General features: G+C 42.5%; 2 protein-coding genes across 5 annotated transcripts in view; both read right to left on the bottom strand.

Moving 5' to 3' along the window:
* The window catches only part of rps6ka3b (ribosomal protein S6 kinase, polypeptide 3b), a 30112-nt gene extending 16289 nt beyond the window's left edge, over positions 1-13823 (bottom strand). For both annotated transcript variants that reach the window (XM_029528746.1, XM_029528747.1), the window contains exons 1-2: positions 13460-13823; positions 7501-7560 (exon numbers count right to left, since the gene is read on the bottom strand). In XM_029528746.1, the coding sequence (XP_029384606.1) occupies positions 7501-7560; positions 13460-13522 (123 nt within the window). In that variant the 5' untranslated portion in view covers positions 13523-13823. The remainder of the gene's footprint in view (positions 1-7500; positions 7561-13459) is intronic.
* A 1019-nt stretch (positions 13824-14842) lies between these two features.
* On the bottom strand, positions 14843-21350 carry pdha1b (pyruvate dehydrogenase E1 subunit alpha 1b). 3 transcript variants are annotated; one of them, XM_029528836.1, is made up of 13 exons: positions 21218-21350; positions 20653-20673; positions 19990-20145; positions 19126-19191; positions 18797-18970; positions 18545-18671; positions 18369-18460; positions 18192-18284; positions 17904-18059; positions 17517-17588; positions 17197-17264; positions 16850-16958; positions 14843-15852 (listed from the first exon to the last, which is right to left on the bottom strand). In XM_029528836.1, exons 1-13 carry the CDS (start codon positions 21275-21277, stop codon positions 15688-15690), a joined length of 1359 nt encoding a protein of 452 aa, XP_029384696.1. In that variant the 5' UTR covers positions 21278-21350; the 3' UTR covers positions 14843-15687. The 3 variants fall into 3 exon arrangements, with proteins under 3 accessions (XP_029384696.1, XP_029384697.1, XP_029384698.1); XM_029528837.1 differs by lacking the exon at positions 19990-20145 and having other exon boundaries at positions 21221-21292; XM_029528838.1 differs by lacking the exons at positions 19990-20145; positions 20653-20673 and having other exon boundaries at positions 21221-21292.
* Positions 21351-21630: the final 280 nt, after the last annotated feature.

Raw genomic sequence — 21630 nt, 5'->3', positions numbered from 1 at the left:
GTTAAGTTGGGAAAAACTTTGTCACCATGCCAACCAGGTTACCATGGTAGTCTGTGCATAACACGCACACGCCTAAAGTGTTGGACAGTACATCCCCTGTCTGTTTGCTCCTTTCCAACTTCCTGTCATTCTCTACCTCGCTCTACTTTCCTCCCTCCTTCCCTCATTAGAGGAAATCAAAGCTCCTCATCTGATGCCAATCGAGTCTCTGTGATCAGGACGAGGGAGCCTCTTAATTACCTCTCACTCAGCAGCCATCGCTGCTCTACAGGGGAAACCAATGAACCCATCACAGTCACTGCTGCAGACTCACAACTTAGCCCAGGCTACACAAACAACACATTCAGTCTTTCCAGTAACAGAAATGTGAATGTCCTTCACCTCGGATGGACACTTGATCATTCACGGGGCTTAAAAAAAAATAAAAAAAAATAAATCTGCACTGGTTTCTAGGTCACCATATCTATGGAGAACAGTTTGTCTCCTTTTACATCTGAATAGATTTAGCCAATTGTGTGATTGCATGCTGTGCAGAAAAACCTTTGCATTTCACTGCAGTATTTAACTCTATTTTAATTACAGTTTGATTTAAAAAAAAATGCTGAATTAGCAGCAGCTATAAACCCTTTGTGCAACATACCAGTTCCATATTTTGGCTGAAACTGTACAATACTAAACCTCACTGTCCTTGTTAAATAAACTGAACTAAATAAACGTGAAGATCAGGTGTAGCCTCCAGCTGTGTCTTTGGCTCCATGGCAGCTTTCTGTTTACACCACCCAGAGCATGATGGGAGCTCTGATGGCAGGCGCACAATTTAGAAATGAGAAAAAGTCTGAAACCACAGCCCTGTGGTGCAGTAACACTCTGCAGGACACTCCTCTGAATAAATAACATTCGATTCTGCTGACACCTTAAAAATATCCTCCTTATCCCTCCTTATTTTAAAGTTTGTCTGACTTTTAATTTAAACTTATTAATTTGTTTCCTGTAGGGTTTTATTCTATGATTGTTTTTCTGATCGTTTTCCTTTTAATATCTTAAATATTTATCTTGTTCTTATCTGATTTGTTCTCTTCTAAACATTTCCTCTTTCAGCATTTTCTTATTGTATCAACTATTGTTTTATTTTCTTTAGTGTTCTCATACCATTATCTTCATTCATTCATTCATGCATTCATTTGATTATTTATTATTTGAGCCAATAAATTGTCCCTTGGTTCAAATGTAGGTAGCCCCTCTGAACAAACAAATAAAACGTGTGCATGGAGGACCAAAGAGCAGTCTTGATCAGGATCTGGTTCGGGTTCTGGGTCTGTGACGCTCAGGGAAACCTGGTTCCTGAACATTTTTAGCAGCTCAACGTTCAAACTCCTGTTTCTGGGTCACCTGCTTTAAACTGACACACTAACAACAAGCTGAAGGGTTTTCACTTTGTTGCCAAAGCAAAGTAGCATGTCAGCTCACAACACAACAACACACACTAGAGACACAACAGAAACACTACTAGTACTACACAACTCTTTCACGATGAAAACAGTCTTTGCAAATCACAACCAATAAAAAGCACAGGCAGCCAAAGAAAATCTATATTGACAGTGTGCGTGTTTGTGTGTGTACCTGGAATTGCGTGTTCCTAACGTGAAACAGAAGCGTCTTCATTGTGAGTCCTCTCCTGTCACAGTGCTGCTCAGACTGATTAAGTAACGAACTTGTTACAGAAAACAGAGCAGAGGGGAGCAGGCGCACGCACACACACACACACAAACACACACACACACTCAGGAAAGCCCTCCAGCTGTTCATCATGTAGATTAAACATGTCCTGTCATTGTTTCCCTGGCAACAACATCTGTCCTAGGACAGCCACACACACACACACACACACGTGTAATATCAATGCAGGGATGATCAGGAAGACTGAACACAATAAACTTTAAATCATCTACTTCTTTTTTGTTTGTTTTTCTGTGATGTTTAATTTAATAAGAGAGTGAAGAGTCCACGAGTGAGAACACTGTGATTTCCCACAGGTCTCTCAATGCATCATTTATCTAATCAACACAACACGCCTGAAAGATGTGCCAGACATGACACAGTCAGCAACTGAGCAAATATCTGCTAAATCCTTGGAGAGAGGAGAGGACAGGAAACAAGGAGGTGACAGAAGAGGAAACGAGGAGAGAAGACAAAGTTAGGAGACAGGAAAAGGAAAGTAGAGGAGAAGTGGGAAAGGAGGAAACAATCAAAAGGAAAATAAAGTTGAAGAGGACAAAGATGATAAAAAGGTCCAAAATAAATCAGAGGGACGGTAAATAACGGGACATTAAAGAAGATTCCTTCGCACACAGAGATGAAGGAGGATGAGGAGGACGAGGAAGGCGTGGAAATGAGACGCCTGTTTAAATCTCTGTGAGAAATTCCAGCTCAGATCTCTCCTACAGCTTGATACTGGGGATCTCACTCCTCCTCACTCCTCCTCCTCTTCATCATCATTAATATCTGTCACAACAGGATGCCAACTTTACGCAAACCAAACAAGCTAATCAATTCAACAATGACTCCACTGGTAGTGAACAAAAGTCACACTGTGTTGAAGTCTATGGGAAAATGTCCCTGTGTGTGTGTGGGTGGGTGGGGGCTGCTCTGTGATTGGTCTGTTCCTGGAGAGAGCGCTGCGTTCAGGAAAACCGGCGCCGGGTTACACAGATTACATCATCAACCCATGACCTCACAATGGCAATACCCACAATGCCTTGTCCATAGTCTCTCACTCACACACACACACACACACACACACACACACACACACACACACACACCGAAACTAAAGTGGGAGGACACAAAAATCTTCCTTCCTCATCCTTTCACTTGCTTAATACGTGCCGCTTTCGCTAATAGACACAACACAACACACAAACAGAAACACACACTTTCCCTCCCCCGCTTTATGTCTCTCCCTATCAATCAATGTTTCCTCTCTCTCTCTCTCCAATTCCATCAATATGCACTCAAGTCAGAGTGGGTGGGGCGGAGGTTTCCATTTTAGGCATTTTGGCCTGAGCACACATACTTCCTCCCTCACACAAACACACACACCACAAATGCATACAAATATCCTATGACGAACCCAAACACTAAAATAGCTATTTTTATAAAAGGACAAGCCAAATGTTCCAAACTGGGAACATTTATTTTCCTGACCTTTTGTTTGTCTGAGCGGCAACAAACACACGCACACACACACTCAGAATAACAGAGTCTACCACTTCTTGTTCGGGAGTCAGAGGTTGTGAACGTTTAAACCATAAGTTTACGAGTTGTTTCCAAGGAATGTCTCATCTATCTGGTCACTCCCACAAACACACTAACAAAGCTCACAGTAGCACTCACTCTCTCTCACACACACACACACACACCTGAGCACGCTGAATAAGAGAGTATAGTGCCATGTGTTTGTGTGTGTGGGCGTTTAAAAGACACCAGAGAAAGTCAGCCCAGATGGCCAGAGAAGATTAAACACCATCTGCCAACAAAAACTACACACACATAGACACACAGGAAGTTGTGTAATGATTTATGAAAACTGAGAAATGACTTCTCTAATAAGGAAATTCATGACATTTTTAGCATTAGTGATAAAGACCTTTATCTGATGAATCATAAATAATTCAGTTTTCCTTTCGTGATCCGTCAAAGAGGGTGAAGGCAGGAAATGAGGGTCTGCATGTGGCGTCACACTTCATCTGTGTGTTTGTGTGTGTGTGTGTGTGTGTGTGTGTGTGTGTGTGTGTGTGTATCTGCCACCACTGACAGTACATCACATTAGCCTGCTGCAGCTAGCACATGCTGACATCCAGCCTTCAACATAGTGGGTTTGACTGGTTTGGTCTGGCAAACTGAACCTCTTCAGGTTTTGCAGTCTTTAAAATGTCCACGTTATGTTTTAGTCACTTTGGCAGGGAAAAACTTTTTCTACCAGACCAAAAAATGTTGACAATGCAGTCAAAAATGTGGCTTTAACTTTCATCCCTGAGGTCCAGGAAACACCCCTCCGACAGTTTTCACAATGTTGCGTTCACAAGGGGGGAAATCGTGTTTTGTGAGGTTGCTGTGACCTTGACCTTTGACCTTAATCCTCAAAACCCTTAAGTGAAGTATCCATTCATTTTGAAAAATGCCACAAAGCAGTTAAACTAAGTGTGTTTGGAAGAGTGAGATGGACAAATGAGTCTGAAATGATGACCTGTTTGTCAACAATAAAACTTTAGGACCAAACCAATCAATTATTAATTGACTGACTGAAAGTGTCTTCAAAACGTCTCTTCCTTAAGAGAGCTGGGCCTGATTCACCGGCACAAAAAATGAAAAGGGTTAAGAGGGTCAGTGTCTCCCACAGTGAATCAGTGACCTCATCCTGGGCCAAAACATGATACTGTGTGTGTCTCACACACACACACACACACACACACACACACACACACACACAAAGCAGATGGCAGCAGATGTTAGTTGGTCCCTCAGAGAGCAGTGATGTTCCTAACACACTGTCTGGAAAACATTTTCTGTCTCGCTGGAGGCACCAATGGGTGAGTGTGTGTGTGTGTGTTGTACATTACTGACTCAACATTGAGCAGTGTCAGTATAAAGTGAATGTGTTGCCACTTGTATTTGTATATGAACTGGTGTAATCAAAGGTTTTTTGTTTTTTTCATCCCTTTGTGTTTTTCTTTATAAAGTTTTCATTAAAAAAAGGACGGAACAAGAGAAAATGAGCACATTGAATCTTTCTTAATTTAATAGATAAGGTAGTGAGGAGGACTTGATGACCTCAACAGCCAACCTGCTATTTATTTGATTGGGATGTATTACAGAAGGAAGGGAGAGACCCTTCTGTGTGTTTGAATGTTCTCCCTGTCTGTGTGGGTCCAAAGACGACATGTCTGGGTTCATTGGCGACTAAACTCTCCGTAGGTCTGAGTGGTTGTTGGTCTCTGTCTGGAGACCTGTCCAGGTGACCCCGCCCTCACCCAGAGTGAGCTGGGATTGGCTCCAGAACCCCCCATGACCCGGAAACAGATCAGAGGTAGAAGATGGATGAATGAATAAACAAAAATAAATAAATAAATAAATAAATCACAGAAGAATTATTCGTGTACTCAATGACAAGTTGTTTGGAACAGAAGTGCAGCGTCCTTAGTGCAGGTCCAGTTTCCTGAAGATTTAATATCAATGAGGAGCCTCACAAGTGTAGATACGTGACAGAGAGAGAAGACTGCTTCATTGCCCCCATTTAACCTGAACACACATTTACACACAGACACACACGCACAGTCAGTGGAACAGTCTTGATTCACTCATTAACAGCTTTATAACATATTCATCCTCACATCCTTGCAACATTCACACAGTTTTCACATCTACCGTCTTACCTCAGAGGGTGTGTGTGTGTGTTGCAGACTCTGGAGGGTGAGGTAATGAGTGCTGAGCTCTTCTCAGACAGTCGATCTATAAGCCATCTCCGCTACATTTAAAAATCAATGTGCACAGCTGCCCTACCGCCGCCACAGCACTCACACACTCTCTGACATAATGTGTTCCCTGGCCCTTTATTCCCCAACTTAGACCATCACACCTGGATGCCAAATCCCGATCAGCCAACTCACTTCAGAAATGCTTTTAGTCCTCACTATGTAGAATGGGCAGACACACACACCTTGAGTAAGAGTCCAGAAAGTCACAAGTGAACAGATCAAAAGGGTCTAGAGAGAGCAGTTCAGAGTCTGGAGGCCAACGAGTTCACAAAGTATTTAGTGAAGACTCTAAAGTCCAGAGTGCTGGACTCTCTCACTGTGATCCTGACAAAGCTGTTGTGTTGTTGCTGATGAATTTGTACCAGACAGGGAAGCATCTCATTATATCCTTCTCTCCACCTCAACTGTCATATATGGATGCTAATTTACCATCAGATAGACCATTATTTATAATATAACATTATTTCATTAGAACTGACTCTGCCTCATCAACTAAACAAAAACAGAAAACAGTCCAGAGACGAGCTCTGTGTTAAGGGACAGTGTGATGCAGGCTGTGATGAACGTTCAAATGTAAAGTGACTTTGTTGGCAGCCAGAGCAGAGAAGACCGACAACTTTCAGTGCATGCAAGCTGAATACTCATTACATTTCTTGTTAATGAAGAATGGTTTCATTTTGGTAATAGTCTGAGTTTGTATCTTTTGCTGTGGCTCATTTTTGTGGTGTTGTTTTTGACAGAATAAAACCAATACAACCTAACAGAGCAGGAAAATGGGACACCTCCTAAGGAGCTGCTCAAACTCTGTGTGCAGAAAAGACATTGTTGCTACATTTAGCACCAACAGAGAAATGATGCAACCTGTTTGGTAACAGCTGTTGTGTTGACATGATATGTCAGAGGGAGTGTGTAACTGCACAACTGCTAATGTCAGATCACAAAACCTCACCAAAGAAGACTTTTCTTAAATGTTGTTTTTGACTGATTAAAATAAAACAAAGACCCAGAGGCAAAGTCTCTACTGTAAATTGCTTTCTACTTTTGTATGGTGAGTTTGCTGCCACAGCTAAATGAAACATGTGCCTTTCATACTGAAGAACAGCCAGACGTGGGCCAAGGATCCAAACACACACTGGACCAGAAGAAACACAGGCATGTGGCCCAGGTATGGGCTTTCATCAAATTAGAAAAAGCCTTTAAATGTTGAAGAGAGTGTTCAAAATTTTCTCTATAAATCCCATTAGAGCTGAAACATTTAGTTGATCAATCAATTACACCATTGATAGACACTTAATTAATAATGAAAACATTCATCTCCTCTCTTTTGCATGCTCCTCTGCTGGGTCTGATGTCCATAAACACAAACTTCGCTTTACAGTTTTTCCAAAAAGAGTGGCATAAAAACAAGGTTCTAATTTGCATCTAAAACTGGGACAGGAGTGAATGATGCAGTAGAGTGTGATGGAGGAGGGAGGTGGGTTTACATTAAGAGTAAAGAAAACATCTAACCCAGATATATGTGCAGAAATATGAACGTCACAAATAAGTGATGATATCGAGCAGCGGAGGATCTGAGAGATGACTCATGACTTTAATAGTGAGCTTCACTTTCATACCAACAATTATCCTGCAGGAGTAGGCGGCCGCTCTCTCAAACAGTGGATGAATTATATACCAGCAAAACTCCAGTTTGTGTGACGAATGAAAATTAAAAAAAAAAAACAACAAAAAAACAAAAATGCGTGCACACATGCACGTGCAAGGTCGCACACGCGTCAATGTACAAATGACCCGAAAGGCTGTTTACTTATCAATAACATGCATTCAAACCCATGAGAGCGTATTGCACAAACACAGCTGCTGTCAGTGTGGTCCACCGTGTTTACAACTGAAGCCCACTGATGTCAGACGCTAACACAAACATCCAAGCACAATCTGGAGTCTGCTGTGTGAGTGATGGACTTACAGCGCAGGCAGGCATGGAGTCGTCTTCACCCACCGAATCCTCGGGGTCGTGATGAGCGTCCTGTAATCACACACAGACACACACATTAACACACAACGGTGACATGGTGGCTCATTTCATCAGTGACGACAGTGTCCATTTTATTAGGTACACCTTCAGAGTCGAAGGAAACACCAGCCGCTCTCTGATGATCAAACAGTGAAAGAGGTGTAATCTCTCTTATCTGCAGCACTGAGGTCTGTGGTGCTTGTTAGACTGAAGACCCCATTTAGGATTAGTTTGGATTTGTCAAAACTAAAAAAACTACACTTGATTTATAATTTTTCCATTATTTTTTTTAATCTGATGTATTCCTGTGCTTCCCCGTCAATCTGATCCACTCTGATGGAACACAAATTTCAGTTTTCAGGTTTTAATGCCAGTTTAATATTCCATCTATGAGTTGTGAAGTTGTGCTGCAGGTCATATCGATAAATAAGTAGTAAATTATACCACTGGGATGTTGACACTTGATTTTTTCAAAAGGCCGTATATCCAACCTGGACAGACTAATGAAACCTCTGACTGATTTTTATTACATATAATTATCACATGATATAGTATCTTCATCATTATTTTGCCTTTATTGCAGTGACAGGAAATTAAAGGGGTGGTAGGATTCAAACTCAGGATACTTCGTTCAGGAGTAAACACCATGTGAGCCACCGTGGTGCTTTGAGCAGTGATTTATCAGGGATCTTCACCTAAAACAAACCTTTACCGTTGTATCACCATGTCATAAAATGGTTAGTTGTTTAATTTACTGTGGTTTATTGGCAGCTATGATTCAGTAAACACTCCCACAGGTTGTATCAGAACGTCGGGATGAACAGAGAAAACGGTGGCTCAGGTCTTCGGCATGATTGTTCCCTCAGCAGGAGCAATAAAGCTGTTCTGGGGCTTAACGGTGAAATCAGTTAAGAACAGGCAGCTGGAGAGATTCTCAAACAGGACTCAGCATTTCATGGACAGCATCTTAAATCTGAAACCTCAAGGGGGCGGGGGGACTGGATTCCCTTTTAATTAAGCCTGAGGAACATCAGAGCATAAGCGTCTCTAATGAAATCGAAGGGGGGTGTAATTCCCACTCTTCAGACAATCTCTTTCCTTCGCCATTTGTTTGTCATTAATATGGTCTGTGTGATTATAAAGATGATGTGAGAATCTAAGATCATTTGGATGGAAATAACAGCCAGCAGCAGTTTCACTGCAGTATATAGATTAAATAGTCCAGTTGTCATCTGCAGATCAGGTCAGTACACACAATCATTTTTTTCCATCAATGACCAGGCTGCCTCACAAAAAGCCTTTGTTTTGATTTAATGCTGCCAAACATTCAGAGGTGAAGCAAGCCGCTCAATGAGTAGGCGTCTTATTTTGAAAGCTTCTCATCATCATCTCCCTGCAGCTCACTGTGACGGAGGAATCAAAGCGGAGTCCAAATGAAAGGACATGCCGGAGAGAATGTTCAGCAGGTTTACCAGCGAAGATGAAACCAAATCTCCAAACTACCTCTAACTTGGCTGCCGGTCGGCCAAAACAACAGATACAAATGAGCGTTACATAAGGAATATTATCAGTCTGCTCTCCTGCTGGAACAACAGCTGTGATTCAGACACTGATAGCACTGATACTACTGCCCAACAAAAACAATAACCACAATAAAAGGAGATTTTGGTGATTATTTACTGCTGGGAGGAAGTCTGAAATCAGCCCAGTGGGGCAGGATGGCTGATGATGAAAAGAGGATAAAGCGTGAAGCGATAGAAGGTGACAGAGAGGACGAAGGAAAAGCTCTGGTTTCAGACTGAAGTGAAGGACAGCAGGCACAGTGTAGCTTCTCCCTAATGCAGAGGGATTTAAAAGTCTGACAGGAAAAGGACAAAGAAGGACAAAAAGGGACCACCCCACAGCCAAAAGTGATGAGAGAGAGCCCCATGCATTCACTTTTACTTAACCCTTCTGTCCAAATGGGATAATCACTCAAGATTTCATAGTTTGTATTTGTTAACATTTTAACATTACCAGTACGGCCAGCAGCCCCTGTTGATAAACAGTCAACCATCAGTGAGAAATCTGCTCAGAGTGAATTAGACTTCTGACTCTACTTAAGAAGTTGGAGTGAGGTGCAGCAGCGGCCCTCAGGGTTCTGTAATATCGTAATTACAATGGTTTAAAATTAGAATAACAGACTTCCTGGTGTCAACATGAGATGCAGAAACACCTGGTATTAATCTGCATTATTGTTACATTGAGTCTGCCGGCACTGTGATCGGATATCTGGATGTGATAGATATGCAGTGCTGGCAGACTTGCCAAGAAACAAAGTGCATCCTGGGAAGAGATGCTGCTGTATAAGCGCTGCTCGTTTTTCCTTTATGGGGGGAAGAGCTTGTTTCTGGATTTTTGTTGAGTCATTAATCCACAAATGCTCGTCCTGTGTCACCTGAAGAGTGACCCTGAACACCATCGCTCACTGTGCTGCGTCACATTTATATTTATAGTATAAATTATCTTCTATTTTAAAGCCTTCAGTTTTTAATTCATCTATTAGCCGGCTTGTTTTTCTGAAACCAGGAGAAACCATATTTGGAGGAGAAGGTGGAGTTCACTAAGATAATCAATCAAATGAAAAGCAGTATGAGAATATTTTAACATTTTATCTCCCTCTTTTTGCATGTATTTATTTATTTATATGTTGAGTTTTAACCTTTCCCCAGGAATCTATAAAATATCTCTAACAATCAAAATCATTTTACTGCAGACTTTCCCGTTTCACTCCTGGGGGAGTACAACAGCAGAATATGCACTTGATCAAACTGCTGATACGTCTGACTGAACTGTATTTGTAAATCATCTATCAAACACACTAGCTTTGGGAAGGGCAGGCACGAACAGGAAGAATATCACATAGAATTTCAATGTTTCTGAGGGAAAAAACAAGCAAAGCTGTCTGTTGAAATGTAAAAGTACATGGACTAGGTTTGTACCCAGCTGAGACACACGAAGAAGAAGGCTTTCCCTTCTATCTGTGTGGTGATGAGTCACTCAGGCCAACACCCAGACTGAGAGGGGGGCAGACTAAGGAAACGACACCACGTCCATCTATTGAAGAGGTGGTTAGTCCAGATGGGTGGAACGGGAGAGATTAAAAAATTATTTAATCAGGGAATGATATAGAACAGAGCTCCAATAAAACTCTGAAAGATTAAAGGTCTGAATTTATTAAATCAGACATCCACGTCTGACGCCTCTGGTGCAGAGAGGAATTCAGGATGACTTTAATATCTAATTTTGTAAATAGAGGCACTTTTTGTGAAGTTTGTACATATGTGTGTTGTGATGGCCTCAACATTAAATTGTGTGTGAACCGTGTTTCTGTCTACAAAATAAAGAAATGTCAGTTCCCAGGACGCGTTCAGACAGGCTCTTTCATATTTATGCAACGCTGATGTTTTTCAGCTGTAACTCAACATTCTGAAAAAGCTGAAAAGGTCAAGCACAGCAAAGTCTGTATATCTCCCAGAATCCAGAGATATTCAGCTTGGAGGAGGTTGGGATGTTGCGCTCAGCCTGAAAACTAAATGCTGCTGCTTCAAACATGACTCAGATTCATCCTCAGGAAATCACCAATCGACTGATCGATCGACGCTCATCTTGTCTCAACCTTCAGAGTGTAAAATAAAATGATCAGGCCAGAGTTGGACTAACTCATCAATTCTTTAATCACCGATTAAAGTGATTTTGAAAAAGGAAATATTGTAATTGTACCTATCAAATCTTTTGTGGCGGGGGGTTGTCATATCAAATATATTTGGCTTTTTATATATTTTTGCGACAATTTATGTACAAAATAATCAGCACTTGGCTAATTAGGTGGTCAGAGAACATTTTAATAATGTGTTAATGTTTTCAAAATGATGGCTATATTTATTAAATGTTATATTAAACTCAGTGCTTTCAGGTTTGACACAGTTTGTTGGATAGAACAACCAAAAATGTCACATTGCACTTTGGGAAATAGTAACAGGCATTTTTTATGTCATCTCTGGCATTTTATACCCAAAGCAACCTCCCAGACAATAAAAGTTATTGTCAGATGCACCCTTGAAGGAGACTGTAATAATTTTCAGCTCTCTAATGGACGTCAATGTGCAGACAGCAGAATAATCACTGCAGCCACGTTCATTTTACTTCCACATTTTAAAGCAAGTGCTTTCCCACTCTGCCCTTTGTGTGTGTGCGCTGAATGATCTTGTCTTTAGGGCAACGTGACCACAACTTCAGCACTCTCTCCATGGTGTGTGTGCTTTTGTTCTGTGGCCTAGAAAAAGCCAATAGAAAAGCTCGTGCTCTGCTGTCAGACACATCGCTGCACGTCAAAGGGTTTAGAGGTGAAACACAGGGGTCAAAGGTCAGTTCCATGGCGCAAAGAACGTTAGCACGTCCCTGTCTGGTGGATAGTGAGGTGAGCAGAGGCGGTGTGAGAACAATGCGAACAGGTATGAGCATGTTAGGAAGCCACGGCGAGATGAAAGAGAGTGCTGCAGTGACTCAATGCATTTTTGTGTTCATGAATCAGGTTTGATTATACACAACCTCCAGTGACACACACACACACAAAGCCATTTCTCCACACAGCCTTTGTGACACCTCATACAGGAAATGGAGACACACACACACACAAAGACCCAAGCTCTTCCTGAATCGTGCGTTTGCAGTGGCACCGCCTCCTGCCTCTTTATCAAGATTCAAAAAGTTGTAGGAAGGAAGAACTGAAAAAATAATAAATGAAGGACACAACACACTCACATAGGAACTATTTTTGTGTCCCTGTTGAACAAAAAGGTCGTTCCGCATCAGATCAATCCCACACTTTGCAAACAAATTTGCATCAACTGAGGTTTTGTTTTCCACCAAAAATAAATCATATCAAAAGCGACCATGTGGCCTTTTTCACATTATCTCTGCACCAGAAATCACTCAAACAGTCACTGATTGACACACAGTGACTCTGCTTCAATTCACACACTGCGTCACTTCATGCCCATGTTCGTTGTTTTGACAGGTCACTGTCGAATTGAATACCAAACATTATTTCACTGAAGCAGTGAGAAGAAGACATTTTGGATTGTTTGTTTTCCTACAATTTATAGCTAACAGAATTCAACTAATTGAAAACATTGACAATAAATAAATAAATGACAACCTAGATTTGTTATGTTTCAGCAGCCTGAAATTCTAAAGTATGGTCTTAATTATAGTATTACAGCATTGGTGTAATCTCATGAAACTTCATGTGGGTTTTAACCACATTCAATGAGATTTTAACATCATTTTGGCAGCTTAAATAGTATCTGCTGCTGGGATTCAGTAGTGAAGCTGATGAGTAAGCTGTGGGTTCAGCATCACTTCAAGTTTATATGTGCTGTAATGGAGCATATGGAAGTGACATATTTTGCAGTTTATCGTGGTATGGTGGCATCTGTGTGTACTATAACACCACATAAACACTCAGGTCTTTCCACGATGTTGACTGAATCTAATTTCCTTCATGGTCCAACACTTTAAAGTTTGAAAGAAACTCACAGAAACTTTACTGTAATATTAGTGTGACCTGTAACCTGCAGGGTCACACTGTCCTGATCATGTAACAGCTAATAATCCTGTACTCTGTATGATCTGTGACAGCTCTAATCTAATCTACCAACAGTAACACAATCCCACGTGTAGCTCATCTTTAGCATGACAACATCTACACTTTGAGGGAAACTTATGAAAAATCTTCCTTCACACGATTCGGTCTCCGAACATACTTTAGTGTTTGATATATGTCGTACTTTGTGAGTTATGATTAGTTTGTATTTGGATGACGTGTCTGCTGAATGAAAGCGGTTTTTCGCGTTGTTTTCCGGCTCACCTCTCCCGCCGTCCCCGCCAGCGGCATCTTCTGCCAGGGGTCCGCCAGCTGAGCCAGGGGCATCTTCCGTCCGTGTCCGTCCGTCCGTCCGTCCTCTTCTCGGCTCTGCCGCCTCCGTTCCTCCCTCCTTCCGCACTTTTCCCGGTTCTTTGGCTCCTTCTCCGGCGGCGGCTGACGGTTGGAACCAAACCGACGGACGGACCGAGCCGGGGGAACGCGGTGTATGTCCGGATCTGCTGCCGCCCTTCCTCCGGGGAGACAAACGCCCTTTTTCGGAAAGTGATTGACTCAACGGCCGGAGTTATCTCCGTGTCCTCCCTCTCTCTCCCCCTCCGCCTCACTCTCTCATTTCCGCTGTTTCCCAATATGGCGGCCGGTGTCGGCTTACCTGTCCGTCAGACCTGCTGCGTCACGCCTGCGTCACGTCAGGAAGCCGGAAGCGAAGTGAACTCCGACGGTCCGGCTTTGGGTTTATTTTTATAAAAACAGAAATAATTCATCATCCCTGACAAACAAAAAACAAGAAATCAGTTTTCATATTTTCAAAACTCCACAAATTCATTCAAACAGCTTCTCACTCAATATTCCGGTCAAACTGGAACGTTAAAGCTAATATTGTCAAGACAAACACACAAAGACACAACATGAATACAGAGGGATGACAGCAGATACACAACAAAACCAAGAAGAGTAAATAAATAAATACTCCAAAGAGACAGGAGGTACAAACAAACCACACAAATACTAAAGACACACAAAGTACCACAAATCTTACAGCTGAAAGACTAACACAAAGGCAACTATAAAGACACACAAAACAAGTAAAAAGTAATTCAAGACAACCACAAAGACAAAATATAACAGGGACAGAAAAATCCCTGAGACATAAAAACCAACTACAAAACACAAAGAATTACCACACAAACATACAAATGATCTCAAAAGGATAAAAGCGATTAAAAAAAGAAAAACAGCTCAAAAGACAACTATAAAAACACACAAAACAAAAAGACTCAAGACAGCCACAAACACAAAATGACAAACTGATCAGATGTGATTATAAAGCTACTCGGTGAAAACTGAACAGAAAAATTTACAGTGAGAAAATGGAATTGATTAGGAGAATAAAACTTCATTAAGATCAAGCTGCTGTTTGGTTTCCATGGCAACAGGGAAATAAATGAAGGTGTATTTACAGTCTGGTGGAGACATCTGGTGGACCCAACGAGGAGCAAAACCACAAACAAATGTATGTAATGTTTGTGGAAATACATCTCACCATATTGGTTTATCCTCAAATATTGTCTCACTGGGTCAGCCGTGAGAGCCAAACATTGTTTCAGTAATTCATGAGAAGAAGCAGAGAAACCACAGACAAATATGTCATCTCCATAATTTATTATGGCCAGCTTCTGAGCGTAACAGACACAAACACCTAAGAAAAGCTTCATCTGTACAAGTTCATGGTGAGAAACAGACGAGAAAAACCATAACAAGTTTATAATAAAAGAGATCAACTCCAAACATTCAGTTCAGTCAAGCTCACTTTTCAAATTCACATTGAAAATATTAAAATATATTGAATCTCAGCTGACGGGATCTCATCTGTCTGGCATCAGCGTCACTAAACTCACATTTATCATAGTTCTAACTCAATAATGACAAGCCTTTAAACTCATGGCTCATCTCACTGAGGTTTTCACTCAAAGAGGTCCCAAAACTCAGAAAGTGACTGACTGCTTGACAGAAACATGATTAAAGTGACTCATCCCACTTTAATGATTTCCTAGCCTATAAACATCTGGATAATGCTGGATTAGCATGGAGGCAGTTTACAGACATGAATGACAGGGAAAGCAACATTAAAATGTTAAGTGTAACTTGTGTGCATATACAGCACTGCCCTGCAGAAAATAAAACCTCATTATCAAACTATCCCTGGCTTGATGACAGGACAACACCCACAGACAGGCCAGACGTACAGCAGAGCAGTAAGTCTGAAATATTTCTATATTAAATAAAAACTATAAATAAATAGCATACAGGTTTCAGGTAGAGTCCCAGTAAGGTGCAGGAATGATGAATTCAAGGAAGGAGGTGCTCGGCCTTTCTGGATATTTTAGGTGTCAGAGGGCTGTTTTTATTACTGAGGCAGGTGATGACAGTCACACTGCAGCCCAGTGGAGAGTGTGTGCGTTTGTGTTATAATTTGGGTGTGAGGAGTGATTCTAATAGCTGGACTTGAGTTTGGCCCAGGGGTGTGTCCCGCGGACCTCCAGCGGCGGGCTGTTTTGGTAGATGTGGCTGCAAAGCTCCTCCAGTGATGGTTCGGGGTCCAACGTGGCAAACTGAGCTGCATCCTCCACTTCCTTCCGGATCGCAATGTCAATTTCCTGAAACAGAAACCTGCATTAATCCAAACCCCCCTTTAAAAAAAAAAAAAAAAAAAAAAAAAGTAGAAAAAAAAATATAAGGAGGCAGGTAGGTGACATTTTCCTATTTTGTGGTTTTGATTGCTGAAAGTGTGAAAACTACAAATGCAGCATACATGTAAGAATATAGCTGTTATACACAACATACATACTGAACTGAAAGACCAACACATTCTGAGACTTAACGAGACAACGAACGGATCAGATTACTGGGATAACTAGCTAATCTGGTTAGGTAAACAGATGAGTCGCCACTTTGCCCCGAGAGTCAGATTTACATCTTTAACCAATGCAAAGGAAAGTGCGCTAGAAGTGCAGCAGCAGAGGACTCAATCTGATGATTTTTGATATTGAAAAATAAACATCCTTCAACTCTGGATGAGGCATAATTAAATGATAATCATCTCAGCAGCAGCTGTTTGTTCTAAAACCATCTTAAAGCCACTTCACTGCCAACTACAGGTCTGAAGTGGAGCAGCTGAGTTCAGACACTTCTCTAAACACACATTCAAAGAGATTTGGAGAAGTGAGAGGTGAAGTGTGTGTCAAGTGCACTGTGTTTTGGCATTTTTCCAATGTGGGACACATCTACTTCTTGGAGAGGCAAGAATTTTAACAAGTGCTGAAAAACTGCAGCGAGTCTCGGTTCAGACGCCGATTTTAAGAGACAGCAGGGACTTTAGGCTGCAAAGCCAGAAACATGAGACTTTCACTGTCCAACAAAATCCTACAATTTTGACAGAACTTTAAGAGTTCTCTGAAGTTAGAGCAAAAAGCAAAAAGGCTTTGTTGCCCATGCAGGCAGACACATTCTGAATGGCTGGATTGTAGACAAAGTTCAGAGCAGAAGTTAAAGAGAATTATATCCCAAACTGTGTCTTTAGCAGCCGACTCTTATCTGCTGTGAGTGTAAAGGGCTTTCAGAGCTCAGCGTGTCATCTGGGCAGTGAGAACTCACCTTGAGCTCCTCCACGGACGCCATGTTGCTGCTGAGCATGCGATCTTTTAGGAGGGAGATGGGGTCACTCTTACTGCGAACCTCCTGGATCTCCTCACGTGTGCGGTAGCTGCATGATATTTAAATAAATGAACCAATGCTGCTATTTCCACCGTGAGAACTTCAGCATTAACAGGAAGGAAGTGACATATTAACCGGCCTTTGGTGTGTTATAGTATGAACTGTGAGGGGGGGAAAAAATAAAAAAAGACTTAAAGATTCTCCAGTGACTCACACAAACCTCTTTGGACACTGACAGGAAACACATTCAGGTCTGTCAGGAGATCACGGAGGTGTTGACGACTCACCTGACTCCGGGGTCACTCATGCTGTGTCCATGGTAACGGTAGGTCTCCAGCTCCATGACAATTGGCCCCTGACCAAAAAAAAAAAAAAAAAAAAAGTTCACCTTATTTCTCACATTGCTGCAAACCTTCAAAAGCAACTTAAATTTGTGAGCACTGAATAAAATCTTAAAAAAAAAAAAAGAACACTCAGAATTGGATCAAATTCTATGTGATGTCTAACTGTGGCTCCAGTGAACATTAAGTTTAAAAAACGTATATTGATATCTGTCACTAACGGTTCCTCCGCTGCAGGTGGCTTCAAGTCTGGGAGTTCAGCTCACCTTCCCAGCTCTGCAGTAATCAGCAGCAAATTTGGTGGCCTCTCGGACACAGAGGACGTCCATCCCGTCCACCTAGCAGTAGAAACCAGGAGGAAAACGACAAGTGAGTTCAGGATGGGCTGTGGAGTTCATGCTGTTAAACGGCAGCTGGAGCTGTTCTCATTGCTTGTGTGCAGTATCATACATGAACATCATTCAGCTGGATGGATGCTCACACCTGCAACTGCCAGGACGGACTGTCAGCCTCCTGGTATAGTCTAGGTCACACAGGCCAGTTGCAGCATACGGCCAAAAGACATGCTGCAGCTGAGGCCCAAGACCCTTCTGTTTGACCACGTGAGACAGCAAAGTGCCATGAAGTACAATCTGAGTGTCGTCATGCCTCACTTTGATTCCTGGGATGTAGTCTCCTCTCTTGTAGTAGTCGGTGCAGGCTGACGCTCGCTCCACCGACGTCCCCATGCCGTACTTGTTGTTCTCGCAGATGAAAATGCATGGCAGCTTCCACAAGGCAGCCATGTTGAAAGATTCAAAAAGCTGACCCTGAATGAGCCAGAGAAGAACAGTTCATCATATCCCAGAAAGGTTATAGTGATGCCCAAGTAAGTCAGAAACATGAAGACGATGCTGTGAGCCTGTGAAGGAATGATGCTCGTGTCATCTCCACGGCCTCACCTGATTGGCTGCTCCATCTCCATACAGCGTGACACAGATCTGATTGTTGCCTTGGTACTGACAGGCCAGAGCGATCCCTGCTCCCAGAGGAACCTGCACAGTTCACAGCACAGACCAATGTTCAGACCTGTTCACCTCATTATCCAGCTGCTGACAGTTTGTCATTGTTGGTTTCACCTGTGCTCCCACAATGCCGTTCCCACCATAGAAATGGTGCCCATACATGTGCATTGACCCTCCTTTGCCCTTGGCCACACCCCCTTTACGGCCTGAATGGGCACAAAGCACGAGTGGATGAAACCCAGAACCATTTCAAACCCCACAAATGCAGACTCTAACCGACAACCCCTCACCTGTTAGCTCTGCCAAAATTGCTTTGACGGAAACACCGCGTGTGTACGTGTATCCGTGGGCGCGGTACGACGTGATCAGATGGTCTGAGGGAGTGATGGCCGCCTCGATGCCGACAGCACACGCTTCCTGAGGGAGGAGACAAACCATGAAGCAGAGGAGTTAACCCAGAAAATAAAAGCCTAGAAGTTAAGGTCATATTTTCTTCACAGATGAAACTGAAGAGAGCAGAGCATCTGTGTGCAGGTTGGTACCTGTCCGTCGTACAGGTGACAGAATCCTCTGATGATCTTCTGTTTGTAAAGCTGGTCAGCTTTGAGCTCCATGCGCCTCACAGTCTGCATGGTGCGATAATACTGCAGCGCCTGATCCCGGGTCAGCTCAGCCTCCAGTGGAGGGCCATCCTCCAGACGGTGCAGGTCACATTTCTGTTCACCGGGAGAGTCAGAGCAGAAAATAAAACACATGAGACTCTGCAGACAACCAGACTTTCTAATTTAACCTGTAGAAGCTCCAGGTGATCCTGAACTCAGAGCTTTTATCTTCTGTTAATAATAAAGAAAAATATATAATAACAGCAAACCTTGATTTCAAAGGTTGCCTGAGGAGTGAAGTCAGCAAAGGAGCGGGAAACCACGACTCTGGCACCCTGAGACGAGAGGTCACAAAACATTGGCTCAAGCACACGTGGTTTAAAAAAAAAAAAAAAAAAAAAAACACAGAAGCATGAACACACTGAAAACAGCTGAGGCCTCCTCACAGCAGCTGCAGAGGGGGATCAGGTTTGGGTCTGGTAGTTCGAGACAAACTAAACTGACTACAAGAGTCAAACCAGGATGACTGTCAGTCACTAATGTGATGCTTTGAGGGAGCTGGTTGATTGTTGAGGTGAATGTTAATAGCTGAGCTATAGCATGCAGTCTGTTTCTTCCCTCCACCTCTCCTGATGTCATCACACGGACATTAATTTCAATAACAAATGAGCTCAGGGTGTGACTGATTGTGATCAGACTGTAATGGGATCAGTCAACTCTAATCAAAAACACAGTCCAGGGTCCTAAAATGGCTGAGAATCCAGGGAGTCCTGGATCTGTGGGAGCTCCATTGGCCAATCAAGACCCAGAAAATATGGATGAGAGGGGGGGGGGGAATAAAAAGAAAAAAAACTTTCAGCTTCTTAAAGTAGTGTCTGAAACATGTGGGTTGAAGGGAGAAAAAAAAAAAAAAAAAAAAAAAAAAAAAACACACACTTGATCCTCTTAACCATAACCCGTCCGTTGTTAGTAATTCAACAACCTTTAAAAGAAATAAGAAATAAAGAAAAAAAATAAAATAATAATAATAATAATAAGTTACCCAAACTGTCACTTCATCATTTCCTTAAATCCTGACTTTGGTTCCCAGTCCTGTTAGTGACAGACATGGAGCATGCTACTGGAGCCCTTACTGGTGAGTCTAGCTGGTCGGTCTGGGAGCTAACTAACTTTCCGCCCGATGCTCTAGTACTGACTGGTGGTGGTTTGGGTGGTTGCCGCTGGGTCGCCGCCAAGGTGGGCGCTGCCGGTGAGGTTAGATTGACGTACTCAGACAGGTCAATCAGCAACTGAGGAACAAAGGAGCCAACCAGTCAGACCAGAGCACAGCGCAGCACAGCCAGCAGCTCTACAGAGGCTACAGGTGATGGCGCACACGAGGATGGGTGGTCTCTGGAGGCTAAAACATGGAGGGAAAGCATGGAGACTCTGCAGAGCCCAACAGTGTCGATCGGTGCTAAAGAGGACTCAATAGTTAATCAACGAATTGTAAAAATTATTTACCAAATACAGAATCTGAAGCTTTTATTTATGGTGAACTGAAAGTCTGGTAGCAGTTCATTTCTTTAGAACATTTGAAATATTTTTATTTAGTCAATGCTACTGTCTAATAAGCAAAACAGAGCTATAGATGAAGGTAACTGAATAAACTATAATGGAAATAAAGACATTTAACTGAAATGTGCACATGTGAAAATGTCACTGAAGAAAAAGAGCTGCTCTATACTTTCATTAGAAAAGCTCACTGCGGAGAGGAGGAGGCCTTCAGACAGACAGCAGAGTGACAAGCTTCTTACCTCAGACACTGTTTGGGCTCCCTACGGGAGAGGGGGGAGAGAAGCAAGAAATAAACAGGGGTGGTGAGTGACTGAGAGAGACTCCACAGGGACAGGAAGCAGCTCAACACAAAGACCAACAACTCTGAAACACCTCAACGAGGCGAAGCTAGCAGAAATATGGTTTGTTCAGCGTTCAGCAGTCAGTCTTTATTCTGCTGAGGCTCTTCGTACTAAAGCCAGCCGGAGCTCAGCTTCAGACAGGAAGGGTTCCTTTTCCTCAGCACAGCTGAGGTTTGGAGCCGGTTTAACGGCGGAGAAAACAGAAATCTGGGCTGCGTTTCAAATCAGAGCTCAATCAGAGCTCGATCATTATCGATCACATCGGTGCAGTTTCATGCAGGAAGGAGCAAAAACATCCGAACACAAACAGAGACCCCCCAGACAATCACCCATCTGCGGCCTCAGCCGTTAAAGTCAGTTAATCCAGGCGGACGATTAACCGCTAACAAGGTCAGAACTAGCATGTTAGCCCGGCCCGGCTCGGCTCGGACCTGCAGTCGGGCTTTCCGCCCGGAACACTCACCACATTCCTGCCAGTGATCCGACAAAGAGCGTTGGAGATGATGGTTAACATGTTTTGCATGCTACTGAGCGGATTAGTTATCGGATGATCGGAGCAGCTAGCTGCTTAATACCGTCTCCGTGTCCGTCCCCGAAAGCTGTCCGGTGAGCTCCGGCCGAACTAACCGTAAGTTCCGCCCAGCTTTTATAGCAGAAACACGACCAAAAAAAAAAAAAAAAAAAAAAATCACTCCTTTTTAATTTAAAGGTTTAAATCAATATAAAAACATTAATAAAAATTAGAATAAACAGAAATCTAATCTATAGAAAAGCCCAAATTTAAAACACTAAATTGATATGTATGACTGAAGCTAGCATCAAATTATATGAAGTCTGAGTCGGTATGATGTTTGTTAATTTTTACTAATTGAAGGA

Source organism: Echeneis naucrates, chromosome 20, assembly GCF_900963305.1.
Source record: "Echeneis naucrates chromosome 20, fEcheNa1.1, whole genome shotgun sequence".
Lineage (NCBI taxonomy): Eukaryota > Metazoa > Chordata > Actinopteri > Carangiformes > Echeneidae > Echeneis > Echeneis naucrates.
Note: the sequence above shows the minus strand (reverse complement) of the source record. Positions and strands in the feature narration are given on the sequence as shown.